Below are 21,653 nucleotides of genomic sequence, written 5' to 3'. Positions count from 1 at the left end.
GTTAGCAACTCAGAAAGTTTATCAAAACGGTTTCCCAGCATCAAAACGTCTGGTTGTTGGTTTGGTTGCACTTAAATTCTAATATATATTTGGCCACTTTATATTTGGCCATCAGCTAACGTCTTCTATCTACTCCAATATAGTACATGGATGTGGTAGCTGTGTTGAAAAAGTTGATAAAAATAACTTTTTAAAATAACTTTGTTTGTGTTGCTTCACTGCTAATTCCTGCGTACTTCCGATGCCAATATGCGCGCGCATACGTTGCCACGTCATCATTGTGTACAAACAGTAAAAGGGTCTTATAGACTACTACATATAGTATATATAGTATATATAGTATTCTCAAATTAATTCAAGTCTACTGATCCCTGTTTCAAGGCACAAATCAAAAAAAGAAATTGGGCTTTACTGTTTAATAACTATGGAGAGGTTTCACCTTGTGGGTTATGGGATGCATCGAAGGATATATATATATATATATATATATATATATATATATATACATATATATATATATATATATATATATATATATATATATATATATATATATATATATATATATATATATATATATATATATATATATATATATGAGGAACTACATAACAAGCTGAAGGATTTCAAAAGACACTCATTGGGTTTAGCAAAGGAGGCAGACAAATTTAAGAAGATTAATGACTTAGCACAGGAAGTGGAGGAAAGTCTAATATTTCTAAAACAGAAAAACTTTGAAGGTGGGTCTAATGCTATGGGAATTTTGGAGTGGAAATTGTAGAAAATACAATTAATAGACTTAAGCAATAGTTCACCCAAAATGACAATTCTATCATCATTTACTTACCCTTTAGTTGTTATAAACCTGTTTAAATTTCTTTGTTTTGCTGAACTCAAAGGAAGTTATTTGTAATCAAGCAGGAAACGTTGACTTCAATATAAGAAAAAAATACTTTGGAAGTCAATGGTGCTCAAAATTGGTTTTGTTGCAAATATGCCTCAAAATATATCTCTTTGTCTAAAACTATATGAATTAAATATTTGCCTATGCATACCAATTAGAAAAATTATACTGTAGGAAGATATAGAACTGAACACTTTTCTTTAGTCTCTGTTCAAGGATTGAATCGGATTGAATTCATTAAAATGAATATCTTGCCTGGATTAGTTTATCAATTCCTGACCCATGATTAACCCAAATTAATAAAAAAAGGAAAATATGTTGGCAAGTCAAGGTTTGTATATGGCAGGGTTCATTTAAAAAACGTATGTTAGTTAAAGAAAGTTTTGATTGCAATACGATTTGGGCAACAATTCTAAGTTTAGAATAGCGTTTCTCAATGGGGCGGTGCTGCCACCAAGTGGGCGGTCAGAGAACATGGTGGGCGTTCCTAATCAGTGATTTCTTTTTGTTCTTGCTTTGTACATAGGGGCAATGTCATATGGGATTTAAAAAAGCTGCTCTGCTAGTAAAAAATAAGCACTCAATTTTCTAGAATATCATTATATGCTAGCGCATTTAAATTAGAATTCATTAGAAATGGGAATAGGCTACCTCTATCTTTGAGACTATTTACATGTTTAGATATTTTTAAAAGCAATTGAAGACTTACCTACCTATTTTTAGCTTCTTTTTTGATGTTTTATTGGCCCAATCTTTGGGCAACTTTGTACGAAGTTTTGATTTCTTTTCATTGTGTATGTTGTTTTTACTGTTGTTCAGCACATTGGTCCATTATATTGGTGTTGAAAGTGCTATATAAATAAACCTTGCTTGAATCTGAACTCTTGCTCGGGATCTTGTCTTTTTATTAGCACATGTCATTTGCTCCTTATTTACTTTTGTTTTAAGTATAGTTTGGAGTAAAAAGCCTGGATCTCACCACTACTACGTTTCCATTGTTTGCCATACAATGATTTCTTATCGCCCCAATTTAATGCCCTTGTTTTGGTGTCTGTGCTGGGTCCAAGGTCACAGCTATGGAAGGATATTTTTATAAAGACATTTCTTAGATGTCCAAAGCTCTTTTGGATGAAACTTTGCTCTTTTAGACATCAAATGGCTCAACTGATGAAGTGCCCAAGAGATGATGCCACACCAATGAGAGGATGGATGTATGCCCCTTAAAACCCAACAGCTGGAATAAGATCTTAAAAAGTTTCATGAGGCTCCAAAGAACAATAACTGAATGAGTGGTAAACGCAATTTCCTCTATCTCGAGGGTGAGCCCCTAGTCTTACATCGACACAACACATTTTTCATCATGGGGGAAATGTTTATTCTTGAAATCCGTTTTAAAACCCATGTTAAACTGTCAAAATGACACACAACAGAATCAAAAACCTGCATTAATACATTGCCATATTTAATATTTTGAGTGGATGTTTATGGTATTAAACAAGTAGACTTGCATTGCAAGTTAGAAACAAAGAAACTGATTAGAAATTCAGTGCATGATTAAAAAGGATTGGTCCTTCACTGCTCACAGTAAGAGACAGAGAAAACTTTTTGGTCAAAAGTAACAAAAGGAGATATGTAAATAAAGAGAAAAACTGTATAAAGTTACATTATGCATAAAGTAGTTATTGTTCTTGTCTTTAATAATATTTTCTGTAGATAATCCCATCATTAGTCCCCTCGAGTATCATTAAACAAAATATAAATAGATTTGGTGGTGCACACCAGCTGCAAACAATTCAGCAGCAAACTATTTAAAGAATAAGCTCTGCATTTATTTAAATGTGAAATAAAGACTAAAATAATCAACTGTACACTGCAACAATCATTACCTGTACACAGATTGAAAGAACACAAGTATAATACAAAAAGGTTCAATCATTATATAAAACTTATGCCAATCCAAGACATACAGAGTACTCCACAGCTCAGGTCCTTAGGCTTAAAGATAATAGAGCCATTAGGAAGAATAGCTCTCGCACTACTTTCAAATATATGGTAATCTCATGTACACATTTAAAGCTTTGTGGTGTATGACAAAAATGTTTGTGTTAGTGACTGTTTCTTCATGTTAAAGGTGACTGGTCATTATTTTATGAATTTAAGGGCTGCTTCTCGAATGCAACGTGCAGCATTCTCAATTTCCTCCTCCGTCTGCTCAACAGTTACCACAACTCTAATGCTGAGGACAAAACAGATATGTAGTCAACATTTATTCAAATTTCAGTTTAAGATGTCTTAAAACACTTTTATAACGTTTGTTCTCCAGAGCTTGTCAAAATATGTAAAAAAGTAAAGTAAAGTAAAGGCATTGCCTGTAGAAATTGTAGAATAGCCTGTTGATAAGTCAAAATATAATCACCTTGGTGGTGGTAGAAAACGTTCTTCTTTGTCCAGGTATCGCGCTAAAGTAAGAGCGATCTGTCTGTCCATACACTACAGACAAGAAACAAATATTAGATCTTATAGAAGCATGATCATATTTTGTAAGCTTATTTATTTTGGTCAAAGTCCAATTCTGCAACAAACAACGGATCATTTTAACTCTAAATTCTTATGGGATGAGACACATTTTGAATTTATTGTTAAAAAAAAAGATGATAGCAAAGCTGACTTATTTGTGGTTGTGTGTTCTTTGTTGCTTTGGCTTACATAATCGACAATCATCCGAAGTAGCTTCAGGTCATTTTCTCTAGATCCAGTGCTGTTCTCCAGCTGTAGATGGAGAGCTGGAGCGAAAGACTCACCTGCTATCTTCAGCCCCATAATCCTGCAATAAATGTCAATAATATATTCACTGCTGACCTCACAAGATTAAACCAGCCAACACAAGTCAAATCCAACAAGTGTGTAAGGTAATCAAGAACAAAATAGTTAGTGTTGATCATTAAATTTCACCATAAATAATTTAAATTACAAAAAAGCTAAGAATAACAACACAACTAAACAATAACAGTTCATTTAGTTATTGAGGTTTAACATCTGAGTTTTTTGTTTTCATGGTTTTAGAGACTTGCCCTTGTAGTGCTTTGTGGACTTGTTTGCACTTATTCCTCAGAATGTTGAAAATGCCTGAGAGAGAAAAGGAAAAAGTCCTGAAGGCACAAAAAATGATGAAAGAACACCACTTCTGGCTAACACAAGCTCAATTTAATGCATTGCTATATTTGTACTGCAATGCAAGAATGCAAGGCATTCTCTAGTAATAAACGAAGCTTCATCTTCTATAGTTATTTTGTCATGAAGAGATTACTGTGTGTATGTGAGTGTTGATACCTGGATCTTCCTCCATGATGTTAAGAGCTTCAATAGCAGCAGATGCCAACATGGGTGGGAGAGATGCTGAGAAACAATAGCCTTGTCCTGATAGACGCTGGCGGCGACAAAAAACGCACAAATGTCAGATTAATTTATCATGACACAGAGGTACTAAAGAAAAGAAAAAAACTATTGATGGCATTTCAAATGATGTGCTAATCGCATACATTTTTGTAATACTTCGCAAGACAATAGAGAAAATTCACACAAAAAACTAAACTTGCTTTAATTTTACATTGGGTCAAAAACCATGCCATCGGAACAGCCACAGAACAAAGACCTGCTATGTTTACAGCAATTCAGTAACACCAGTAAGAGGACAAATAGTCCTAGTTGAAGAACGCTTTTAGAGTTTGATTTGTGAAAGACAAAAGTGGCTTATAATATGCAACACTGCAATACCGCCTTTCCATTAAAAGAGGATGTATAAACGTTAAAATGTAAAAATGCATCTATAAAAAAATAACTTACTTTTACCAAAATAAAACCAAACCTAACAATTACTTTTTGACATAGATCTTGCCACATGCAGAATTAGTAGTTGTAGCGTCTAGCAGGCCATTCTGTTGATGTTTCTAGCACAAGGTTTACACATTTTTAGTTAAAGGGATAGTACATCCAAAAATTAAAATTCTGTCATCATTAACTTACTCTCATGTTGTTACAAACTTGTATACATTTCTTTGTTCTGATGAAAACGAAGGAAGATATTTTGAGTAATGTTCAAAATGTGAGCCCCGTTCACTTCCATAGTAGGAAAAACTAATTTTATGGAAGTGAATGGGGCTCATGGATGGTTTGGTTTCAAACATTACTCAAAATATCTTCCTTCATGTATACAAAAACAAAGACATTTATACAGGTTTGTAACATGACAGCGAGTAAAAGATCATGAGTTTTCATTTTTGGGTGAACTATACCTTTACGGCTAACATTCTTTAACACGACGCTAACACATTTTAGAAAGATGTTAATATGTTTTGACTAGGGCTGTCAAGCAATTACATTTTTTAATCTAAATTAATTACACAACGTGCCAATTATTTAATCCAATTAATCAAATTTAATCAAACAAATACAGGCAAAATATTATATATAAATATTAGGGTAATAAATGAAGAGTTTGGTTCCAAAACGAGACAACCAAAACATTTTTAAAAAACCTCTTTCGAGTTGCATTCCAAGTAATAGCAATCAAACAGCAGTTGCTTTGTTTTAATTTAAGCCTTAACAACAAACAATACAGCTAAGTAGCACAATAAGCAAAATAAAACAGAATAAAACATGATAAAATAATAATAAACATGTTTTGACAAAAAGATAATAGTTTAGCTGTAACATGTTCAAAATGTTGACTGCAATTTTTACGTGTTTTTATTTTATTCGGTGCTGTGTGAGGAAGAGAAGAGATTCTCTGCTGTTTACAGTGATGATTTTCTGTTCAAATTAGTCATGCACTGAAATGAAAATTCTGCAGTTTGCAGTCATACCTGATGATCAATAACAAAAGACCGCCCACAGCAGAAACCTCCAATTGATGCCAATGCATTCTCCATGTTAGAACTTATCAGGTCAATATCATCAATCTGAAGAAAAAAAAACACAGTCATTAAATATTTACTTTTACCTTTCTAGGATGGCAGAGATGTTCATAGGCAAGCTATTACATACATTGACACCAAAATGTTCAGTGACTCCTCGTCCGTGTTCTCCAAGCACTCCAAAAGACATGCTCTCCTCCAGAAATATCCGAACCTTATATTTATATTTCAACTTCACCTGGAAAAAAATTAACCAATTAAAACCAACAGCTAATTGGAAGTTCTCACTTCTAAAATACTTTAAAAGAATGGCATTTCAGTAAAACTTGAGTGAAAATGTGCTCATCTTGGCCACCCTTGTGGAATATTGTGGTTGCTGCCAGGGTGTTCAGGCAGCTGCTCATTGTATGAGTCAAAAGTTAGATTACTGAAAGAATGACATATCAGCAATGTAAATTAATTAGCTAATATATGCTACTTTGAAAATATCAATGTGTCTTATGTGCTATACAAAATTAGTAATCTCCCATTTCCACAATCTAACTGCATTGTTATGTTGCAGAATTAAAAAAAATTGCACATTTTAGGGGCTTCCACACTGGTAAGTTTATTAGTAATATGATTAAAGAGACCAGTGACCAGGGTGGTCCCCTATGAACAAAATTTTTCCCAGGGCCATTTTCAGCTAGTGGGATAAAATGCTTATAAAGTGGTGACAACTATAGGGGCCCACAAAATCCAGAAGTTATACTATACAGGCTCCCATTATGTTAATAATACATCATATAAGTTTTATGCCAGAGATTTTAATGAAAACCAACAAAAATGCAATTTTGTGAATTTTTTTCAAATATCTTCTCCTCTCGCCTCTAATAAAATGTTTTAATCTGATCAGAGCTTTGAAATTACAAACATCAGGAGGAGACAATGAAATTGTCACCTTCAGCTTGTGAACAGAACCAAAGTGATGCAGCTGCTGAAATTTGTGTTAAAGTTGACAATGGAAGAGCAGGAGACTTGACTGACATAATTTTCTTGTTACTGTGCCAGTGCACGCTCCACCGCTGAGTGTTTTTTTTTTGAGCTATTTTAGATATATTTAGATATAATATTTTTGAATAAAAAACTTGGAAACATTTATAATCTGTGTTTTAATTGCATTGTTCTGATTTAACATTTATATAAAAATTTAGCTTTATAAGTTTATAGTTTCTGTGTGTTTTGTGTTCAGATGAAAAACCTATATTTGCATTTATTTGCATACTAGCCTACATGCTCAAAATTTACACAGTAAGAAATATCTAATGTAGCCACATCGACAATGTTTTGCTAATAGTGGATGGGCTCATTACAAGTAAAAGCCCTTTCAAACTGCCAGCAAAAAAGCGAAGCAATAACGCACTAGAATCAAAAAAATATATCCCTGCGTTTAAATTCTTCTATGCATGGCAATTTCAGATAAGTCTTATTAATAATAATAATAATAATAATTATAATTATTATTATTATTATTATGTACATTTTGGATTTCAGCCAAAAATATACAGACATACAGTATATAAAATGCATTATGTTTTCTTCAGTTCAAAACATTAAACTTTGCAATATATCACACAGGTAAAACTGTATCACTTGCTTACTTTATAAACATAATTTCATACACAGCCTCATATATTTACTTCAGAAGAGCACTGATATCTGTATTTTATCTTTATAGTTAAAATATAACACTGGTATGATATTATTCTGACATCTCAAGTCATTTTAATTTGTATAATAATACAGGGTTTTTATATCAGTCTGTTTAACTCCATATGCTTTTTTATCCAATTTTACCAGTAACACTGAACTTCTTGCATAATTTGTTGGAAAACAACAATGTCAATTAATACTGTGATTCTTACACAAAATCCAGGGTAACAATGGGATAAAATCAATATCAATATTTATCACAATGTTTGTGGACTAAAAGTGCAAATGGATGTTATATTGTGAATGTTTGGCATGAAAATTCACCAGCATGAGGTTTGCAGTCTCTATAAATGAGCTTATGAGTTAAATCAGTTGTGTCAGATGTGATAAACATATAAAATATGCAGGACTAGGGGGTCCTCCATGACAGGTTTAAAAAGGCCTTCTGTGGATAATGCATTTATTTAATGAAAAACTGCTCGAATATTAGATATGTTGAGTGCCCAGCATTTAAGGTCAACATCTGGAAGATAGAGAATGTTGTGATCGTAGCTGTGATTTTGTTGTGTGTGTTGTGGGTTTTATTATAATGGAGATGGACTGTAAATGTATAAGTGCAAATTTAAAGAGCAAAAAGGAAATCTTAAAGCAGAGTAGGGTCTAACCAGCACAATAAAAACTACTAGTTATACTTTGTTTTTATGGCTTTAAAAAAAATGGCGAGATGGTTTTGAATAGCATGTGTTTGGCCAATCAACGTAAACTTAGGTCACTGGTAGTTCCTGATGCAAGTGTAAATCCAAGAGCTTTCTGATCTCCCAAACAATAAAAACTTGATTTTCACCACAGAGGGACTTTAAAGGGGATATTTCACAATACTTTAAGATAATATAAATCTTTGGTGGTAAAATAAATCTTTAGTGTCCCCAAAGTATTTATGTGAAGTTCTAGCTAAAAATACCATATGGATAATTTATTATAGTATGTTAAAATTGGCACTTTGTAGGTGTGAGCAAAAATATTCTGTTTTTGTGTGTGTCCTTTAAATGCAAACGAGTTGATCTCTGCACTAAATGGCAGTGCCGTAGATGGATAGTGCAAATTAAGGGGCGGTATTATCCCCTTCAGACATCTCAAGGGAAGTCAAATTTCAATGACCTATTTTTCCACATGTTTGCAGAGAATGGTTTACCAAAACTAAGGGACTGTCCACACGGAGATGCGAATCACTGTATACGTATACATTTTTTATCGTATTGGTCTTTCGTCCACAAGGATCCGGCGTTTTGGGAGACTGGAACCGCTATTTTTTGAAATCAGGTCCTAAAGTGGATAAATCTGAAATCGACACCCTTGCGGTTTCGTGTGTACAGCCAATCCATATATTTTGTGAAGCGAAAACCTCATCACATCACGTGTCGGCAGCATCACACTTAACAGCAACAACAATAATAGCGGACTACATGATTGTGTTCGTGCTACAGAAGCTACTAAGCTTCTAGCTTTATTACAGCAAAATCTATTGCTTCTATGCAATTGTGGTGAGCAACAAGCGATAATGGACAACACCATACACCACATGCTCTTAGATCCACTACGGAAGACAACCAGGAGAAAGACTCCGCTTTTGCTCTTGAAGTTGTTGCGTTTGCCATTTCTTCTTCTTGGTTCGTATACAGCGCGCAAGGTTATGCGTAATGCGCATGCTCAAAGTCTTCTTCTCCGTGTATAGTGTATATCTGTGGCAGAATTACAGCGCCCCATACTGGTCTGGCATATATACTACACTGCTTTCAGTCGGTTTCAGTGGTTTCGTGTGTGCGCAGTGTTTCTTAAGAAGACGCCGTTTTAGGGATTATTTTTTTAGAACGAGGGAAAAAAATGATGGGCTAGGGAATGCACCGGCTTTGTGTGGACAAAGCCTAAAGGCCGCGGTATACTTTTTTTTACGCGTCTGCGGCCAGCTTTCCAAGTATACTCCCCGCGGCTACACGCAGATGGCCATGTTCAACACTATACGCAATACAAATGATTTCTTGTTCAAATTATTAGTCCAACAGGCCGTCAGGGCAGCACTGATTTGGCGACATTTACAGTACATTAAAACATTAGGATAGGTCAGTGGTTCTCAATCCTGGTCCTGGAGCCCCACTGCTCTGCACATTTTGTATGTCTCTCTTATCTGATGGACAATAAGATCTTTGCTAATGAGCTGATGATTTGAATCAGCTGTGTTAAACAAGGGAGACATACAAAATGTGCAGAGCAGTGGGGCTCCAGGACCAGGATTGAGAACCACTGGGATAGGTGAAGAAAAGTGACTGATCCACCATTGCAAACACAGTTTAGTACAAACAACAAGACAACAAAGAACAGGAATCAAACATTATGGTTACAAACATGCTCCACAGCTTTCTCTTCTTGGAAGAAGTAAAAGTTAAAGAAGAAAAACGATAGTGTCCCTAGTATACTTTCGGCTTAAGTTACTAGGTTGTTCTTTTTCACAGCGGAGGCTCGCAGTGCATCGCAAAGCTTATATAGCCTGTGTTCTCTTACCAGTTCAGGAAGTGGACAGATATCTGCTGTGTTGATGTAAAGTCCTTCAACGACAATAAAGCGTCTTATTACTCTGGCCTTGCGTGGATTCTGGAATAAATCACAAGACAATGACAAATACATTTAATTTAAACATGGCTAAACACTAAGGATTTTTTCTACTATTTTGATTGTTCATCTATGTTCTGCTTTGGTTTACACATTATTAATTTCTAAATATTTTGGTTTCACTAGCAAACACAGCATAGAAATTTTGTAAACTTAGTTTTAAATATTACTTTCTGATCTTCGATCTCCTGCTCCTTCAGAAGCCGTTCTAGATCCTCCATATCATTGTGTTTAAAGTACTTGATAAAGCTGCGTGAAGCCTGCAGGCCTTTCTGAATGGAGAAACATGCAGCCTCATCTCTAAAGAAATGAAATAAGAGAAAATTTTTCTTTTTTTGTTTCTGTTTGCTTTCACCTCCAAAGGTGTCCAAATTTAATTCAAAATACAAATGATCAAAAAAGTACATTACAATAAAAGTCCTCAGTAAAAATATTGTGGCTTCACCTCACAACTGTTAGACTACCAGAACTGCTGTGCTGCTCACATTTTGCTATTTCTTGTCTTAAGTTGTTTTGTTGTCATAAAAGCAAACATACAGTACTACACAACCAATTTCAGAGATGGACATGGCACACAAGATCTTTGGCCAAAAGCTATCCTTGGCAAAAATAACAAAGAACACATCTTACATAAATGCATTCATAATCAAGCATTCAAAATAATTTTATTTGGAGCATTACTTAGAGACTTTTTCAAAAAGGCTATTTTGCATTCTGAATGCCATCTAACTAGTCAGAAGACAATAACAAATAATCATTCTTTTTGAAAAATAATAATTGCAGGGAAATTAAAAATATTTTTGCTTTAACAATTCTTTGCGACAGTAAAAACTTAGCAAAGTCATGTAGAGGCCACATACACAAAGATGATGTCTCCTCTCTTGGAGTATGCTGGAATGGCACTGGCAATGGTGGCAAAGCCATACGAGTAGAGAATGGCCTCCTCTGTTCTCATAAACTTTGCCAATCTTTCCTCTAATTCCAGATGAACATCTGCAAAACATTAAAATACTTCACACTAAAGCTGTGGAAACAAAAAAGATAAAATAAAGAAATAAATTAATGTGATATGACATACCGAAGGTCCCATAGAATCCCCTTGGTCCACAAGTTCCCACACCATATTTTTTCAGTGAGGTCAAAGCCTTCAGCTGAAAACAAATTACACTGTTCAACATCAATACTGACCAAATGAGGATTTGCTAAAGAGTTTTATTACTAGAAGCTTTTCAATGCATTAGCTTTATATAAGCTGAATACAGAAAACCAAATCATAGCAATATGCTAATCTATACTGTATCCCTCTTCATGTTTGTATAACACTCATCTCTTATTAAAATACAGGATCTGCCATTTAAAAGCGAATCTGTGTGACGTCCCTTCTTGTTGATGTTTAAAGTGTTGTCAAACAAAACTGAGCGTAGCTAACTCCTCCCCTCCCTTCTGTTCTTTCTGAACGAGTCATGAACCCACCCAACCCCCACTCCCAAATCCTTCTTGTCGTTTATTGGCTGGAACACTTTTATGTTTCGTGGTTGTAGGTTTGACCACTTGTTTTTGTTGCAGTTTGCGAAAGAGACCGCGTTTTTTAACAGTGTGTTCAGAGGACAGACAGCTAGCAGATAGTGTGGAGATGTTTACTGTATGAAACCAAATATGATTTATGGCCTAAAACGCGTGAATTCGCTTAGAGCACCTTTAAATGCAATTTTCCACTATCAAAACAGATATTTTTCTTCATCAAGAGGCATTTAGCATTGTTTTGCGAAGTGCACATTACAATCAGCAATGCATAAAATGTAAACCTAAAGAATGGAAGAGCACTAAAACCAACATCTGTGCTCATACTGCTACAATACAAACCTTTACACGTTCATTGTCGAGCAGACCCAAGAAATTAAATGAAGCAAAGTTAATGCACTCCTTCCCATTTACAGTGATTTTGTGGCTTGGAGGGCTACAAAAGAAAAACACAACCATTATATATTTATTCCATATGGGGCAGCTGTGATTAGGGTCACAGAGTGGTCAGGGGTGTTCACTGATATGCTCACACAAAAATCGCTGCAAAAGATGCTTTCCAATAGGTGTTTTAGCATTCGTTGTAAACTTGTGGACCTATTTTTCCAAACGCCTCACACCCGTATATTCTTCCGTTAAGAGCTTGAATAACAGACACTCCAGCCCAGTTGGTGGCGATAATCCGCCTTTGCCAATCGCAAGAATACAAAAAGTTCCTGGCACTGAGTAATACCGTACCTCACAGCACATCTAATACAAGTCAATGGAGTTGGACAAAACTACGATAAAACCTGTTGAATGCGTCTCTTGCAGCGATTTTTGTGTGAGCATATCAGTGAACACCCTTGACCACTCGGTGAGGTTCACGTCTTTGTAAATGAAAGTTAAATGCATTTTAGGAATGATTGTTTTCGATGCACTTATAAAGCCATTATAGAGATGGGAGGTGATACAAGAAACACCCAAAAATTCTCGGGCCAGCATCATGTCCAAGTTTCAGTCAAAACCGTTCTATTTCATCATAAACAATCTGAAACAGGGCTTTAAGTTTAAAATACCGAACTTGTCCTTTAATATTCATGAGGTAAGACATGGCTATTTAAAGCGACCGCTCCTAGCACTTTGCCCGTGTATCACATTGGACCTGCTTTTAGAACCGAAACTTGAGAATTACGTGCGGTTCTGGTTCCTTTTAAAAAAACAGAACCAGTTCTGAATAAGAACCGGTTCTGGGTTCCCAACCCTAGCTGTGATAGTCAGGCATACTGATGTGATTATATTTATTTAGAAATAAAAAAGAGGAAAGAAATGGATGAATTTTCTTAAAATAAACTTAACAAGTAACCTCTGCAGTATTCAAACGAGTGTCCATAACGTAATTACATAGATTCAACAATTCTTTTTTCAGTAACTGTATTCAAACAGAAACCCATTAGGCGAGTATATCCAGAAACACTTACCCTGTAACCACATCATAATTAAGTGAAGGGTGGTCTTTAGATACGGGGGGAACCAGTGGCTCAGGTTGCCACTCCTCAATCAACTCCTCTTTCTCCTGAAACCAAGGAAAAACAGATTGTTAAGTTCTGATTACATAAATCATAATGATTTCTTGTTACATGATTTTTCAGCAAAAAAAATATGCGCAGATTTTATTTCAAATATTAAGGCTGTCGTAGAAGATAAAAATGTAAAGGAATTAATCACAACAACGCATTTATGCTGTGCCAGATGAATAACTTACCTTCTCTGTGAGGTCTGATCTGTCCTGTAGTTTGTATGTTTTTGAGAAGAGAAGTCTGATAATCCATAATATAAGAATACCTTCTAAAATCAAATGATATGCTGGTGCCTAGAAGGTCAGTAACAAACCAATTAATATAAAACAGATTTTGACCAAGTTAGCTATGTAAAACATGTCAAACTTCACATTAGGTGAATAGAAAACATCTTTAATTGGCCAATGGCTAGCAGACGGTCCAATCTTGCAAAGAGAAGTTTAGTGCAATTTTTTAAATTATAAAATTAATGCAATTTTAATGCATAAAGTATACAAATGATGAAGCAAAGCAAGAAGTGTCTTCAAATTGAGAATTGAGGCTTTTAAGCGGTCAAAACAGCATATAAACATAAAATGACTACTCAATGCAGTAAGATTAAAACAAAAATATGTGTTAATATTATTTCCCTTCATATTGTATTAATTATTATTCATGTCAAATAACAGAATAACAGAATGCGTTTTACAGGCCATATTACACAGACCAAACAAGTTGAGAAGTGTTTATTGATGCTGTTAAGTCTAGTAGCATGATAAACAAAATGGTTATTAACTGTGTATTACACATCTGTTTTTTTTCTTCCATATTTGTATATATACCCACAAGGGTAAAGAATAAAAGACACACTTTGATTTCCAAAGACTAAAGTTTTGTTAAAAAAAAACAGGGTAAATAAAAAATATTGTAAAAAAATACATGGAGACACAATGTTTTAACTACATATGCACAGTAGCAATTGAATGTTTACTAGGAATAAATAAAAAGGATTTCTTAAAGGATATTAATATATCATGTAAAGTCCTCGTTGTTATATTACAACACCAGTTTAAGGTCTAAAAAAATATACCTGTCCTGTACATGTCTTTTGCTCTTTAAAACAACATTTATACAACTAAAAAGTTATATTATCCCTGCACTGCACTTTAAATGGTAGACTTTGTAAATAGGTTTGTTTTCCTGGCCGTAAACTTACAAAACCTGCAAACCTGCCTTGAAGAACATGGGCTTTTTTACTGGACTAAATAATTCAACAATCACACAAAAAAATATTTTTTTCTGTGATTAGTTATGTGTCTAGATCATGCAGATTTTAAGGAACAGCTAAATGTTTTGATTATAATAGATTTTGAGCTTGTTATGTCAATGTTTTGCAATGCTGGGCCTGAAGGGTAGCTAAATTTGCCTGTGTACATTGCATATTACATGAATTAACTTTCGTTCTAATCTGTAAAAAATCTACTTATATAATTTTACAAATATAATTTTGTAAAATTTAAATGTCTTTGATACTTTTTATACTAAGTTTTAAGGTTATAAAATAAGTTTTTAGGAAAAATAATTCTATATTTGATAAATTGAAAGTATTTACGAAACAATATTTGAAAATATCTTATTATTTATAAAATATACTGGTTCTGTTTTCTTGTCTAGACTTTGTTTGCCCAAATATCTGTTTGCTGCATGAGGGTTTTTGACATCAATTCAAATTCAGCTTGGAATCAGCGCTGATGTTTTTAAAGACGCATGCATCAGATTTATTGTGAGCACAAAACAAAGATCAGTTTTTTCTAACAACGCGGACAAACTCAAGGTTCTTTTCTTATGGTTATAAGACTGAAATCCGAGGAGAAAAAAAATAAAATCAGAGTTTTTATTTAAACGTTTTAATTTTCTGCTTTATATTTTATTTATGGGCTTTAAATCCATACACAATATTTAGTTTGGTTACGTTTTGTCTACAGTTGTCATTAGATGTTAAAACTGTCATCCTTTTTATTTCCAATGATTTTTCTCGTTCAAGTGTTTCAATTTGCTGTAGGCTTTTTATTTATGGACATGGCATATTTATGTTGTGTTCTGACTAGGGGTGCACCCATATATTGGCCGATGATGCTTGCAGCTTCTCAATAAATTACGGTGAAATGCCACTACATCCAAAAGCCAGAGGGCGCTCTCGTGCAGAAACTCAATATGCGCTGCAGACGAAGAACCATACACATGCAGCTATGACCCACAGCTCCAAGAAATGGCTTAAGGATATATTTATACTGCTGTTCTTCAAACCTTTTCAGGTATTTTCATGATAATAAAGAATATGTATAATGATTATGTTTGACGAGTGTTGCTTTCTCAAATGCATGTTATAAATGACTCAAACTAACAGTGATTTCAAATCGATAAGGGCTCACTGATCAAAAGCTGTAGAACATGAAATAGCTGTGAATAATATCTGCTGTGCGATTCAGAGTCCTTATCAATCTAAAATCATTATGAGTTGGAGTCATTTATAAAATGCATTTAAAAAAAGCAACATTCGTTAAACAAAATCATTCAAAATATTCTTTATTATCATGAAAATACCTGAAATTAGGGATGTCCCGATCAGGTTTTTTTGCCCGCACGCACTGCTGTTTCTGTCTGGAGTCAAAAGGGTCTAACTCTGTGCCAGCGCATAACTATAAATGTGTTAAAAAATAATGAGAATATATATATAGTATATATGTACAGGGGGTTGAATTGGGATTTGTTTTGTGGGGATGCTCTATTAGGAGGGAGGGTAACATGTTTACTCCTGATGACAGCAAATTACATTTTGGACCTCTGATAGGATTTTATAAGTTTGAGCTTTAAAGCTGTGCCACAGGTGGACCCAAACTTTAAAACCTGAACTTTAAATTAGGGATGTTTAACGATTAATCGTGATTAATCGTTAGCAGAATAAAAGTTTTTGTTTACATCATATATGTGTGTGAACTGTGTATTATGCACAATTGATCAAATTTTGAAGGAAGTTATAAGACTCAACCTCCTTGACTAATTCTAGGCATAACATAGTCTACCCAAAAGTATTCAATTAACAAGAAAAACAACATACTGATTAGGCTATGTCTTATAAATTGGCCATAGAGATTCCCTAAGCTGGTCAGCAGTTAGTTAAACAAATCACTATAGTTAGGTCAAAATTGATTTGTATAATCAAAATACATTTATTTATTAAACTATACAATAAGTTGTATCCAGTTATCTAGTTAACATATTGTAATAAGATAATTCACATGGCTATACATACTTTAATACTTTGTTTCTAGACTTCTATTAAGTTTTTTTCGACGTGTGCACCATTCTTACCTCTCTCTCTAGCTCTCATCTCTACAATGTGTATGCAGATTAACTGAGCACATAGTGACAAAAACGATCGACGCGTTGTTTAAATGAGCGGTAAAAACCCGATTTTGTCGTGGGTGCACAGCATGCACGAGTGTGTGAAGCCTATGAATGAACACACGTCATTATTCGCGTCAGTTCACATGCAACGGCGCGGAGCAGAGCAAGACCTTCAGTCTGTGTGCCGGGGCTTAGCCCCGGACGGTCCTGGCCCAATTTAAACACTGCATATGTATCAGAGTCCTGGGCTGCGTTCTCCGATAACGTTGTCTCTTAGCGCGCTACGAAGGCTCTTAAGGTAAACCTTAACTACAGGTATACCTTTCTTACGTGTGTTCTCCGAACTATACCTTAGGATGTTGCTTAAGGTAAACCTTCTTAAGTTCGACCTTAGCGGGTGCTGTCCATGGTGGAGGTGCTGAATAGGTTGATATCGATTGCTCGACAATCAATTGTTCACTTTATGTAATAGGTTTCGCTGCGTTATGAGATAGCGGTTTTCTTTATTTAAGAAACATTTTAGAAATAGTTCAAGTTAAATTTATTAGGAATATCTGGTAAAAAATATTTCAAATTGCAAACAACTAAATTCAACCTTCTATATTTTATATCAAACCTGTGCAAAACCCGCAACTTTATTTCAAAACGTATCATGTTTAAACTGCTCCAATTCATCCGCTATGCCTTGAAAGGATCATTTATATTAAGGGTTCCCAATAAGTGCTTTGCACAGGGAAATAAGGTGGGTCGTGCAAGTACTTGGCTGTGCATTACACTTAAAAATATATCAAAACAAACTGCTGTTGTTCATTAGTTCACGCGTTTATTGTGCTTGGACACTGGATGCGCAAGCATCGTGGTTACAATGCGGATAAAGCTTAACGGACCCATTTCTGGAGCCTGTCTGTCTAAATATAACATATTAAATATTATATTATAGCCTATATAAATATATAGTATGATTGCTGTAGATTTTATCTTTGATTAGTTTTAATGTGGGAATTGTTTTGACCTTAGGAGACTATACAAGCAGTAATCAAGTGCGCAGTTTATTTTGAATGTTTATAAATAATATGGCATGCAGTTGCCTCAAAGTTATAAAACATTAAAAAACTTTGATGCAAAGTCGAATTAACATTAATAATCATAAATCGGGTTTTTTTGTAATTTTTCCCGATTTATTTATGCAGCTAAAATACTAGCCGGTAGACTAAGATTTAACGGATATGAAATGCACAAATGAAATAGAATTTGCTGTATAGCTGCCAGTATCACCAACTCCATCACCCAAAATATTATAAATACCAAATATTATAATACCAAATATTTAAATAGTTTCTTAATCCTGCAGCATTTAATAGTTCGCAGCTGATGACGTCCCTTTGGAAAACATAATTAAAAATCTAACAACCATCAATGTAATGATGTCTAATTATGTAAATGTTTTATTCTTTAAATATAAAAATATTTGCCTAATTAAACACGGAGTGTATTGCAACTTTATTGTAAGCTTTTATGAAAGTAATGGCCCCTAGTGGATTCATGTGGGATAAGGTATAGCTAAGAGTGCTCCAGACCAACCTTCCGAACGTATGACTTACAGAAGGTATACGTAACTAAGAACGTTTCGGCAAACACGTATTAGCGATAAGGTACAGCTTAAGGTACAACTTAAGAACGACGTAGCGTTAAGGTAGTTTCGGAAAACGCAGCCCAGATCGTAAGGTAACGTCCGATTCCGGTCGAGTCTGAAACCACGTGATCGGGGCCTGAAATACACAATTGGAGTTTCTGCAAGAGAGCGCCCTCCGGCGTTTGAGAGAGAGAGACAGAGAGAGAGAGAGAGAGAGAGACAGAGAGAGAGAATGTTTGACGAGTGTTGCTTTTCAAATGCATGTTATAAAAGATTCAAACTGTGATTTTTAGATTGATAAGGACTTGATCAAATAACCGTAGTACATGCAAAAGTTTAGCATAATATTGCCATTGCGATCCAGAATCGATACCGTACATGTTTTATAGTGTGTATCTCAAAATATCGCTACACCCCTAAAATGAATCAATATCACAAAATGACGACTTATTGACTTCCAAAATCTTTGGCCAAGGGCAGCCCTATCATTATTATTTTCAGTATTTCTTTCTCCAAAAAAGGATTTTACATTTTTTACCCTGTGATCTTTCGTTGACTGTACATGAATTGACCCTACTATAAACTCTGAACAAGGCATCTCAGGGTGAGACCTCAGAAAGCTGGTTTATAGACCAATTTCGTGTTTGCAAACAGAGATGACGTTTTTTTGTGGGCGGAGCCAAACTGGTTGCAGAAAGTGACTGCTTCGCAGTAGGGTTGTGAAGTGTTTTAGCATTAAACCGTGATTTTTATGGATCCGGTGTTCTGTCGAAGTCTGATTCCTTTATGTTTCCCTTTAGTGCAATGTTTCTTATAGCGTTTAATCACATTACGTTTATTTTTTTAGATAGATCAAAAGTTTAAATGGCTTGGCTACTGATATGCATGTATGTAATGTGTATTGTTCTTTTTTGCTAAATCAAATATTTTTACAGTCTGAATCGCTAAAGTACATGTAAAAGCAATACTATCATGTATTATATATAATAGCGTTTATTAAATATTTCATAATTTTACAGTTTTTTATTATTTCTTCCTTAATAAATTATAATTGTAACATGATAAAAACGCTATAAGAAACACATGGAGGGCACAGAACACCGGACATCTTCTCTACTTATTTTCTATTCTAATTATTAAAAGATTTCCAGATGATTTCCTCGCTCCATTCTGTCCGTTTAAGGGCTTATTGTAATCATAAACACCTACGTTTATCTTCAAATGATGTATTTGACGATGGTATTCTATAAAAATTAAAGCCATCTTTTTTGGCATTCTTATTCTGACACTTAACAGCACAACCGGACATTTTCCAGTGAGTTATCTTGCTCTTTTCACTCGTGTCTAATTCATTTCGACTGTTTTTCTGCAACCGCATTGCGCGCGCAGCTTGCAGTGATGTAACTGTGACGTCTACTCTAAATTGGTCTATAAAAAGCCAAGAGTACATTTTAACAAATTATAGGCAAAAGGTTATTACACCAAACACAATTTCCATGTTTACATTTCTGCTATAACATAGTTTTAATGAGTTTTTACAATTACTGTAAAATCTGGGGAATTTTATCAATAAATCCATAGGTGAAACTGAACATAATGTGTGCATAATCTCCAGATTCTAACTCCATGTAATTTAAAACATTAAACTTGTAAAACTACACTGTGTTACTTTGTAAGGACTGATCAGTCCTGCGACCATAAAACCCCACGAACTGCATGTGGATACATTTCCTAATTTACTAATTGTGAAATCTAATGCCCAAGACCATCAAACCCAAGACCAATTCCCTGACAGAACTACAAAATAGACATAAATTCTAATTAGACAGAGATAAGAAGGATGAACGCATATAGCTAGTTTTGACAAACATAGTTCCACTACTAGTTAATACAGTAAAACTGTGTGGTAATACAACATCACACACGACAGTCTTAAGATTTTGACAGATTCAATCGGAAGCACCTTACATTCTTTACAAATGTCATATAAGAATTAGTAATGTACTTGCCAATTAAAGCAAAAACTACGTTTAACATGGATAAAGTGTGACCTAATGTTAACCTGTGTGACTGACACTCATGTTTTATACTTCACTTCCTGGAGTTACATTGCACATTGGGTTTACAATGAAGTTTCGGTGAAAAATATCCAAACACAGGTATATTTGCACAAATACTGATTAGGCAAACAAAAACACATACGAGTCTACATACGAAAGAAGAAAACATAACGAAAAGAATGAAAGAAGAACGTTTACCTCATAAAAAGCCTGCACCATCTCCACCAACACCCACTGTTGCCCCGTCGCCATCTTGACCGAGTCACATGACCGAGTGGGGCGTCTCTTCTTCTTCTTCATTTAGCTTATTGGCGGCTCGCATTCTTAAAAGAGCATTACCGCCATCTACTGTGGGTAATGGATCAGAGAGTGGGGCGTCTCTAGAAACTTGTTCAACTTTATGTTGCGCCGCAAGAACTGACAAGCGGATGACGTCAAAGTACCGCGAGAGCGATTCGAGAAACCATATGGATGACTCTGTTTTCAAATCGCTCTCGCGGAACTTTACGTCATTCGGCTGTCAGTTCATGCGGTCGAACTGAATTGAATTGAATTTTACCATAACATTTACGAGGCGCTCTCGTGCGGAAAATCAGCGTCAGTACAGCTTTGCGTAGTCAATCCGTAAAGTAGTTACATTTTAAACATAAATGTGTTTTAAATTGTGCCAAACCTTTACAACTGTACAATTACTACAAACCACAGTCTCTTTTTTCTTTATTTCCTAACTCTCTGCAGTCTTTTACATTTAAACATTTATAAATATATATCTATTATTTTCAAACGCCAGATATCTTTTTGACTCTCGAATTACCCCTGTGTTGTCTTAATTGAAATTACCACAGCATCAAATATTACAGTGCATTCATTGTGTTAGTGTCACTGGAATAAAGTGTATATAGTACATTACTTGTACGTTAAATAAAAAAATATATTTATTTTCGGTTATGAATTTTTAATTTATATAAAATGATACATGACTATAAATATAATGTATCTAAAAAAATACCTTGTAGAAGAGACATCACTAAACACTGATTCTTGAAACTTTGGAAAAAACATGTCCCACTAAGAAAAGTGCTAATTCTTGAAGAAAAAGAATCAGTGTTATAATCAGGGGGTCCTTTGCACATATGTAAGGTTCTTTTATAGTTTCTTTTTATTTTTTATTAATTTAATGATTATATGCTGGCACATTGCCTACAAAATCAGCTGTCTTCGGTTAAGAGATAATCATTTCAACTTGATTAAAAAAGCCAAAAGTAATAATTGAATTGAATAATATATTTACCACATGAAAGAGTACATTTTAACATGTAT

General features: G+C 34.5%; 1 protein-coding gene across 2 annotated transcripts; it reads right to left on the bottom strand.

Moving 5' to 3' along the window:
• Positions 1–2,255: 2,255 nt before the first annotated feature.
• On the bottom strand, positions 2,256–20,612 carry sptlc1 (serine palmitoyltransferase, long chain base subunit 1). 2 transcript variants are annotated; one of them, XM_065240634.1, is made up of 15 exons: positions 20,532–20,612; positions 13,439–13,546; positions 13,155–13,249; positions 12,037–12,130; positions 11,252–11,324; positions 11,034–11,166; positions 10,344–10,473; positions 10,066–10,155; positions 5,948–6,055; positions 5,767–5,862; positions 4,235–4,331; positions 3,976–4,030; positions 3,611–3,728; positions 3,321–3,394; positions 2,256–3,140 (listed from the first exon to the last, which is right to left on the bottom strand). In XM_065240634.1, exons 1-15 carry the CDS (start codon positions 20,583–20,585, stop codon positions 3,047–3,049), a joined length of 1,419 nt encoding a protein of 472 aa, XP_065096706.1. In that variant the 5' UTR covers positions 20,586–20,612; the 3' UTR covers positions 2,256–3,046. The 2 variants fall into 2 exon arrangements, with proteins under 2 accessions (XP_065096706.1, XP_065096707.1); XM_065240635.2 differs by lacking the exons at positions 11,252–11,324; positions 13,155–13,249; positions 13,439–13,546; positions 20,532–20,612 and having other exon boundaries at positions 11,034–11,197.
• Positions 20,613–21,653: the final 1,041 nt, after the last annotated feature.

The sequence above is a fragment of the Paramisgurnus dabryanus genome, chromosome 10 (assembly GCF_030506205.2).
Source record: "Paramisgurnus dabryanus chromosome 10, PD_genome_1.1, whole genome shotgun sequence".
NCBI classification, from domain to species: Eukaryota; Metazoa; Chordata; class Actinopteri; order Cypriniformes; family Cobitidae; genus Paramisgurnus; species Paramisgurnus dabryanus.
The sequence above is the reverse complement of the archived record's forward strand: the minus strand, read 5'-3'. Positions and strand labels throughout refer to the sequence as shown.

Coding starts and splice junctions, on each gene's coding strand:
- sptlc1 (XM_065240634.1), bottom strand. CDS start 20,585: ATGGCGACGGGGCAACAGTGGGTGTTGGTGGAGATGGTGCAGGCTTTT. Junction 12,131..13,154: donor AATTATGATGTGGTTACAGG/GTAAGTGTTTCT, acceptor TTTCTTTTGTAG/CCCTCCAAGCCACAAAATCA. Junction 6,056..10,065: donor TCTGTCCACTTCCTGAACTG/GTAAGAGAACAC, acceptor ATTTTTTTCCAG/GTGAAGTTGAAATATAAATA.